Source organism: Camelus dromedarius, chromosome 12 (genome assembly GCF_036321535.1).
Source record: "Camelus dromedarius isolate mCamDro1 chromosome 12, mCamDro1.pat, whole genome shotgun sequence".
Classification (NCBI taxonomy): domain Eukaryota; kingdom Metazoa; phylum Chordata; class Mammalia; order Artiodactyla; family Camelidae; genus Camelus; species Camelus dromedarius.
In genome coordinates, this window is record NC_087447.1 from 37,004,246 (window position 1) to 37,013,970 (window position 9,725).

The 9,725-nt window shown below is 40.6% G+C and overlaps 1 protein-coding gene across 16 annotated transcripts in view; it reads left to right on the forward strand.

The window, feature by feature from the left end:
• SOX6 (SRY-box transcription factor 6) overlaps positions 1-9,424 on the forward strand; it is a 556,086-nt gene extending 546,662 nt beyond the window's left edge. For all 16 annotated transcript variants that reach the window (XM_064492548.1, XM_031459958.2, XM_064492549.1 and 13 more), the window contains one exon: positions 2,653-9,424. In XM_064492548.1, coding sequence (XP_064348618.1) covers positions 2,653-2,956 — 304 coding nt within the window. In that variant the 3' untranslated portion in view covers positions 2,957-9,424. The remainder of the gene's footprint in view (positions 1-2,652) is intronic.
• The last annotated feature ends 301 nt before the right edge of the window (positions 9,425-9,725 follow it).

The following is a 9,725-nucleotide window of genomic DNA, read 5'->3' on the forward strand; positions in this document are numbered from 1 at the left end:
ATAGGATTGGCCCCAGCAGCCAAAAAGATGAAGTAATCATTAACCAAGATCTGAAAGGTCATGAGAGGAGCCATTATAAGGGAGAATGATCAGGAATTCAGTTTTGCCTCTGTAAGTTTGAAATGGTATTTTGACATCCACATCAGATAAGAAGTTTTATATATATTTGGATTCTGATTCAAATTGTTAACTAATTTTCTGATAGTGTGAACTTGCCTTTCTCACCCCAATCTTGATATCCTCAGTAGGGAATTTGTGAAATAAGGAAGAGTTCAATTCCTGGATGTGGGGCTTGTGTGTCCTTAGACAAACAGCAAATTCTCTGAACCTTAACTGGTTACTTCATCTATAAAATAGGGGAAATAATAATTGACCCCTCAGGTGATTGTGAGGATTAAAGAAGATAACGTGAAAGCATCTAAGCATCGTCCGTAGCACATAATAGGAGCTCAATTCAAATTTATTTAATAGACATATAGATATTTTTACTTAAAAAATCTTGAAGAAAATTATGATCTCTTCTTTATGAAAAGAAAATGTCCTTCATGAAAAGAAAATATACCATTTGATAGTTTGTATATGGTATGTAGAGTTTCTATTTTAGATTAGCTCACCAAATTGGGAAATCTGTAAAATGGGTCAATATTACAATAAAAGTTTATCACTCTACAGGCATTTTGTGATTGAAGCAAAAATATTTTTATTGCAATTACCGAAATTCAGTAAAAAAAAATTAATGAGACATTTACTGTCTTGGGTAGGTTAGCATGTAATTTACTTTGTGTTAATTTGCCCAAAACTTAGGAAACGAGAAGTATACTATCTTTAGAATTTGACTCTATGGAAGGGAAGCCAGCATTTTATCAGATGTTTCTACACATGGATTTAGATTCCTCTATCGTCATCATCTTTTGAGTAATTAAAAAAAATTACCTTGAGCATCACACACAATGAATCAGTATCAGGTGCTTAGTATCGGCTGGATACCTACAGGCTGTGTAGAAACCAGGAGTTTTTATGGCATTTAGGGAGCTTAGTGTATCTGTATGTTGAATATCTATAAAGGGAAGAGTGATGTACTTCAAGTCTGTTGACCTAGGTTTAAGTCCCAGCCCTGCTGATTTTTGAATGCAAGGCCTTGAGCAAGGCCTCATTTTCTTCATCTGAAAACTGAGCTTAATAATACCTCATAAAGTTGCCATGTTAATTGAATGAGGTAATACATATGAAAATATTATATATATTATGTTAGTCAAAGGTTAAGCTATCATGATTATGCCTCCTAGTGTTTGAAAGAGGTTGTTAAAGATAGCATTTTCAGATATCCCACAGTGTGATTCCAGGCCATTTGTGTCATTTCTCCATCTACCAGGCTGGAGGACACGCAGGCCTTTTTGAGAAATTGTGCTCCTTTAGGGAGTGTCAAAGGATCGCTGGTAAGCTAGTTCTTCACAAATTCAGATTTTTTTCCTGTTAGACTGAGGTGGATAGAAAGTTTCAATGAAGGGGTCAATAAGAATGGTTCAAGTGATGGTCTGATCTGAAGCCAAGTACTAAAAGGTAGAAGGACCTTCCAGGACTTCCCTGACCCCAGCTTTTATAAATGCATGGAAACTGAAGCTCAGAAAGGAGAGTTACAATGACATTTTGAAGTGAACTTAATATTACTGTTCATAACGATTGAGAAATACTCAGTGAATGCTAAAGCCATGAGAATAATATTTCAGTCATAGTTTTGAGCTAGGTAGTAGGTCTTTAATTCTTTCAACCAGTTATAATGCCTCCAGGGAAGTTGAGAGGCAGATAGCCATGTCTCCCTGCAGAAGGAGAGACTGACCTTCATAAAGGGTCTGGTAGGTTTATTTGAACTAGAGTGACATTATGACGAAGTGATCTGGTGTGACCAGGCCTCAGCCCCTGCTGGGATCCAGGATGAGGAGACGTGTGTCCTCCTGTTAAGTGGTTGGAGGAGCTCTCATTGTTCTTCACTCCTGACTCCTCCAACCCCAGCTCTAGCCCAGGGCCACAGGAGTAATGACACCCAAGATGATCCTTCCATAATTAGGAAAATAGAAGCTTCCAGGGGCTTCCCTACAAGTTCAGCCGTGGAAATAAATAGACATTTACAAGATAGCAAATACATGCTTTGCTAAATCTGACTCTTTGGGATATACCGGATACTTTCTCATCTTGATCTTTCTTGAACTGTACAGTTCTCAAACCGAGGTGAAGACACAAGCCTGCTTAACAGCGAGCGACATTGTAGCATGTCTCATGTTACCAGCCTATATTTTGTAATGTTCTGGGAGATCTTAAAAATGATCTCGCAAGTAACTTTGTGGAATTAACCACAGTGTTTGTTCCAAATGCCAGAAGTTATCGAAACTTTGCCATATTTGTCATGTTATAAGGACCCTAATTTTATGTCGCAAAACCATCAATAAATTCCTCCATTGTGTTTCTTAACTCCAACCACAGCGTCAGGGAGACTTGCAGGACCCCTCCAGGAAACACCTTTGTCACATTCTGTCATCTGCTTAGACTTTCCACAGAGCCCCTTTTTAGAACGTGTGGGGGATGAATTCCAGTGCCACACAGAAGAACAGATGTATGTAGATATTTCCCTCTGCTTTATTTTTTGAATCTATACAGGCAACAGCCTCAGATTCCAATCACCACAGGAACAGGTGTTGTGTATCCTGGTGCTATTACTATGGCAACTACCACACCGTCACCTCAGATGACATCTGACTGCTCTAGCACCTCCGCCAGCCCAGAGCCCAGCCTCCCGGTCATCCAGAGCACTTATGGAATGAAGACAGACGGCGGAAGCCTAGCTGGAAATGAAATGATTAATGGAGAGGATGAAATGGAAATGTATGACGACTACGAAGATGATCCCAAATCAGACTATAGCAGTGAAAATGAAGCCCCTGAAGCTGTCAGTGCCAACTGAGGAGCGTTTGTTTGCCGAATTAAAATACTCTGACATTTCACTGCCCCTCCCCCAACAAAAAAGTTCTTAAAGAGCCCGCATGCATTTGTGGCTCCACAATTACATCAGCAGAATGGTCTTAATTGTTTCGTAAAGTGTGAGACAGATTAAGTTTTCCCTGATTTTTCATGAACTTGAGTTTTTTGTCGTTATTGTTATTGTTGTTGTTGTTGTTTTTAATTTAGGTGAAGACATATTAAATATGAGACACCAGGACTTGAAAACTTATCTCAACCCATAGCTGTCTTACAAGTCTTATATTTTTTGTCTTACTTTTTTTTTTTTTTCTTTTGGATGTTGATAAAGGTTTAAGTTACTGTTTTAGATGGGGTTAAACATTCTCACTCAGGTATGCTGTGCCGGCCTACAGGTTGTGAATGTGTTTTTATTCTGAATTATTTTAGAAAACAACTGAGGATTTCATATTGTGAAACAGAACAAGTCCACGGCGTGTGCAGCTGCATGTAGAGCATATTCAAAAGGCCTCGGAATTCCATTTGTCCACGTGTAGAGTGAAACTTTGAATGTGCCAAACTTTTTCATAACTTTTGAATCTTAATATTTTGAAAGTCTTAAAGGAGACACTGCAAAGTCTTAGACAATCTTTGGCATCTTAAAATAAAATAGCAAACCACACTTTTTTTTTCCAGAAAATGGTAAAGTACTCAGGAATCTGGAGACAAGATATTGTAAGGAATGAACAAGGTTGCCACAGTGCGTGTACCCAATTGTGTTTGCCTCTTGACGCGCCATCAGTGTGTGACATGATATGACGGCCACACACCAGAGCGATCACCACACCAGATACCGACACGGTGGTCTTCTCTGCCTGAGACCACCTCTCACTACATCCATTATCCCTTTGCCTTTAACCCTGACATTCAGTCTTAACACATTTTTCTCTTAAATAATTTATTCATTCCAGAATGTCACGGGTCCACTTACTATTTATTTTAAAAAAAATTTGTTGGTGGCATTAATTTAATAATTCTTGTTTTTCACCCTCCTTCCCCAAATAACTTTTCAGCCATTTTCACCTCCTTCTCCTGCTAGATACAAAAGATGTACATAGTAATTTTATGTCCCCAGATCATCTGGAAGCATTTCTGAAACAAGTTACTACTAAATACCTATATTGTTTTTGAACATCCTTGTATATATGGCTACAGAGCTGTGTATCTGGATACAGGTGTAGAGTCTTACACTTTAACAGATATGCCCCTGAGGTTCGCCTTGACCTTGAATCTTTTGCCAGAATTGCCCCTTAATTCAATTAAGCAACAAGTGGTAGGATCTGCATCAGTGGCATTCGTCCTGAATGCCACTCAGCAGCAAGAGTCAACAGTGGTGACTGCCAGGCAGGAGAGTCCTGCACCCAATCTTAAAGCCCAAAGTTGCGGGCCATGTAGGAGTCAACAGTGGTGCCGTCATGGGCTGGCACCTTTACACTGAGCTGCCTTGTCCCATCTGGCACATCTAGGGAGTGCTTTGCAAAATCCCCAGGAGGCAAGAAGCCACATGACAGCCTCAAAGCAAAGATAGAGGCAAATAGTCATGATACCTGGAGAATGAAAGAAAACTGCAGGGAAGGAGAAGGAGGGGAAATACATTCCCCATATGGGCTGTTCCTACTCTTAACCCTGGGGAACAGATCACTCCTGGGGCAGCAGACAGTGCCTCTGGCTTGCTCCCTCCATCTGTGGCCACATGGGGATCATGCCTACGTGTGAACAAGGTTAACTGCACTTGTCACACAGGGGCTTCTCTGGAGAGGCACTGATGGGCTGGGAGGCAGTGAGGTTTTGTCCCCAATCTCCTAACTACAGGGAGCTCGGCTGTGCCATTTTGACCTTCCTGAAACCAGGACTGATTGCCTGTGGGGCGGGGGGTGGCCTCAGCCAGAGTAGCTCAATGGGAGGATGTCAGAAAATAGGACAGTTCACCTCATGGGACAACCAGAATCTGATCACAGGACACAGGAACAGCCCCATCAGAGTTCTTGAGCCATTTTGTCACTTGGAAGAGAACAGTATACCTTCATATTTATTTGAGTGCTCAAGGCCATACCTAATAGCAATAAATAGGTCTCGCCAAGACATTATTGTCCATGTCATTAGCTGGGAGTGCTCTCTATAAGCTGATTAAGGTACTGATAGGAATGTTTGGTTCTTAATATTGGTTGGGGATTGGAACTTTGTTTTTGTACATTGTATTTCAAATGAGGAGGAGGTCATTTTTTCTGAAAAAAAACTATTTATTATTGTCTTACCGATTTCTTTCGATTACATACCTCTCCTCCTCAGTTCATTCTCATGTTTCTTCCTCTTTCTCTTTGACTCTGCTTTGCCCTCTCCCCCTCCTTTTTTATTTCGTTGCATAGGTAGAGCGCTGCATGGCTAGCATTGTATTGTATGTAATTAATTTTGCACAAAGGCAAACATTTAGAATGGTAGGGTAATTCTGTTTGTTTTTATGACCATGCCAAAATAATATTCTGGGCTGGTGGAGAACAAAGGACTGTTCTTTAGGACTGAAACTTGATTTTGCTTGTAGTAAAAAAGAAAAGAAAAGAAACAAAAAAAAGAAAACAAAAAAAACAACAAAAAACACACACACTCACAGATGTTGTTTCGTAAGTGTTATAAGCACTGGATATAAATGGTATTTTTTATCACTTCTGACTAATGTGAAGCTGTTGTACGAAAACTACATGAACAAAAGTCATCTGTTTCGACTCGTGTGGGCTTGCCTCACAGTTGCCGGATTTGAGTCATTTTTATGTCTTGTTATTTCATTTATTTATGCAAAATACATGTGTGTATGAACACTTTGTTTTAGCTCCAGCTCTGCCTCAGTACTGGGGTTCAGTTACTTCTAGCCATGTTCTTAAAAATGAAAGGCTATTCAGGAATGATCTGATTGTAAACGTCTCTTTCATTGGGTCAAACAGTGATGCTGTATTTGAATCTAAATTCTGCACATAAGCAGTTTATTCTACTTATTAGCCAAGTTTGGCTCTAAATACCGTGGAAATTAAGAATGACAATCATAGGGATCACTTCGTTTTATTTTCAGTGGGGCTTAAACAAAGTTTTTATGAATTTACCATCTCATTTTAGATTTTTCTAATTGTGTAAATATAACATAGAAATAGACTTTATTTTTGGTTCATGAATACTTAGTGAAATGTAAGTTATGTATTTCCTTTTTGTTCTCTATCCATACATGTTGGTCCAGACTAGAAGCTGATGAGTCACTGTACCTCACAGGGTAGTGAATTATCAGCCACAGTGAGAGAGCAGAGTCCCACCCGTAGCTGGAGCAGGAAAACCCTTCACTCGGGTTCTCATAAAGCTTAGAACCCACTGTCCACAGACTCAGACTTTCACTTTTTTTTCCCTTAGAGAAAGTTGATGGATTCAACATGGTGAATTTCCAGTACATCTGGGAGAGAGTCAGTTTGCTTTGTGAATCCACATAAATCTTATAAGGTAGTTCTGTGACCATCTAAGAGCAGGAAGGCTGAATGTCATTATAAAGGTAAAAATCTGCCTGAGATTGGCCATTAATAAAAGTCCCACCATCCCAATTATATTAAAGAATGTTCATCAATTTTTTTTCAGTGCCCCCTATTTCATAGTATCTTCAAATCAAAGGTAAAAATTATGTCCATTTTATTAAAGAACTTGCAGGATCAGGATTTTCCTTGTTACTTAGAATAGGGACACTGGCAGACAATCCTGTCCTAAAAAAAATGGACCCTATGCAATAGGATGGAAGGAAGGAAGGAAGAAAAGAGAGAAAAGAAAGAAAAAGAAAGAAAGAAAAGAAAGGAGGAAGGAAAGAAAGAAAGAGAAAGAGGGAGGGAGAGAGAAAGAAAAGGTCAGTCTGTGGACAGTAGCAGCCAGGCAGGCAGTTTCTCTATTTCATTGGCAGATGTGATGCAGTATCTTTTCCAGGAAGATACGAAAGCTTTGTTGTTTCCATGTATATTCAGCTCGCCCTTTTAGGAGCACATCAGTTTGCTTCATTTGTTATTTGATACTCCCCAGCCTTGTCCTCAGGCCTGATTTGATTTGCCAGGGTCCTGACACGGGCCCTCAGGCCAAGTTCTAAATTCAGGTGTGGGCTAGCAGTGCTGCTGAGCCAACTCTGGCCTCCCCTGAACATCGGCCCCACTGGAGCCTGGGTGTTTGAAAAGGGTGTGATCACTCGAGGGCTGAAATTAAAGGCTCCTTTCTTTTCCTTGCGAAGCCAGGCTGCTGCTCCAGAGCACACCCTCCTGAGCGAGCGGGGAGCACAGGCACCAGCTGAAAGCAAGGATTGTTCCGAGGAGACCCGTCTACCCCCAGTAGGAAGGCAGCCTGGTCACTTGAACATCATAGCTGAGGCTGCTTCTCTCGGTTTACTCATTTTGCAAAGAGGTGACCTCTACCTACTCATTTAGGGAAAAGAAAAAGAATCAGTTAGTAGTTTTAAACCATATGAGAAGTCCTGTACCAAGTGCCAACAACTGCAAAGAATGCAGCTAGGGGAATGTACTGAAATTATGACTGGGTCTTCCTTTTTAATGAGAAAATGACGAAAAATTGGTTGCTGTAGCCTGATTTTGTACATGTTTGTCTAAGGACTGAGTTGGCACTTAAGCTCACTTCTCAAAGTATAATCATATTGTATGACCTCATTTGTCCTTTTACAAAAGCACTTGCATCATTTCCTTAAGTCATCTGCCCCCTGTCTTGTTTTCTTCCTGAATAAACAACTTCTCTCTGTTATTCCTTATGCTTATGTTCTGTTTCTGATGCCATATACTCTTGAGCGTAACCTCCTGCTAACATCACTGAAATTGATATGCAGACGCATTTCCTTTTCGTCCCCATCCCATCTTTTCCTTTGGGGACAGATTTCTTTCCAAAAGCTCATGAACAAGTATTCAGAACGCTGGCACCTTTGGGGCGGGGCTCGAGGTGGGTGGGGGAGGGGTGGAAAGGTAACGCTCTTCTAACTTGGAGCTACTCTTCTGGTTGGCGTCCCTGGCAGTATGAAAGCTTGAAGGCAACTCAGTGACGTATCTTGCTCAGTAGTTTCTTATTCCTGAAGAACCACAAGCATCATAAAGTGAGGCCTCAGTGCTGGTGCTCTTGGAGTATGGGGAATGTGCAAATATTTAACTGTTTGTATGCTGCACATTGCAGATCTGCTCATGTGCATTCTCCGTTTGTCTTCCTTTGTCATATGTGTCTTTGCTTTTTCTGAAAGTGCAGTCTTTGTTGTACCCTTCTCCAGCTCGTAGCAAATTAGAATGCTTAGCATTTATGTTCATTCATTATTGTATTTGCCATGTAAAATTTTTATTACCTTAGACAAGCTTATAAGCTGTTACTACATAACTTATCTTACTGTAACTCTTTTTATTTCCTGACATTGTAATTTGTTTGTGATGTATATTGTGAGATTGTATTCTATGTTAATTTAATCAGCACAATTCACTGACATGCTGGACTGACATGCTGGCTGCTGTTTCAAAGTGTAAAGTTCGTGTAGGGCTGTTGGGGCAACTACAACTCTGTTGTCAAGGTACTGTGCTGGTTCCTCTAGCAACGCTGCGGGTGCGCGGCCCTTGGGACACTGAGGGCATTTCATACGCCCTTGAGCAAATTTTAGCTGCAGATTTTCTTTGTAGAAATTCTATGTATAACGCAGGTACCTACTTGGCCCATGGCTGGTAACTATTTGGGCAATTAGAAAAAAAAAAAAAACAGAAACCATAAAAACTAGTGTCTATTGCTGCTTTGAATATGTTTGAAAGTCTGAAAATGTAAATAGTTTATCAAAAAAAAATCTTGTACAGTCCAGTGTAAAGTTTTTAAATGACCTTAAGGGTTGCCATCACATCTTTCTCACACTCTCCTCTTAATAATGGAAAAAAAGTTTGCTAAGGATTAAAGAAATGAAAAAAAAAAGGATCTCTTCAAATTTAAAGGAATGAATCATTGTTCTTAGCTTTGTTGCATACACAGACTTCTTGGATTTCGTTGTGCAGTATTGATGTGAGATAAAGCTCAACATTGAATAATCTTTCAGTGGTACTTTTCAAAGTCTTCCCCTCCTCTGCCTCATAATTAAGGGAAAAGACAAAATCGAAAGACACACTGTCTTTATCTATCCTGGTGTATGTTGGCACCTTAGCTACTTTTTTTTTTTCCTTTTTGCACAAGGTGCTTTCCTGATGTGTTAAACATGCCATCTTTGGGTGATAATGTATATGCCATGATGGGGCCCAGGCCCCTCAGGGGAGTGTCTATAAGAACTGCCTATTTATGCTCATTTACCTCAAGACTGTCCTCTCTACCCTAATCTAGTCGTCATCACTCCATCTTTTGTACTGCTGTTGACACTTACAAATTAAAGATAAATTTTGTTTTATGATCTCTGTGTACGGCCTTGTCTGTGCCCTGCAAACTGTTACCCCCTGGAGCCCATTCATCTCTGGGCTTGTGCCCCCAGCCCAGGCCCCCCGCCGCTCCCCGCTGTTGCATCTGCCTTGCTGGGAGGTAAGTCTCGGAAGCCCGCAACCCCCTTAGCCTGGAGGACTTGCCTGCTTTTTTCATTGTGGCGCATACACTGCTGCAGCAGGAAATGCTTGCGGATTTAGACGGTAGGAACAGGCTCCAAGGTGGATTTTGGTCAAGAGAAGATGAGAAAGACTGTCACTTCCTATTTGCCTGAC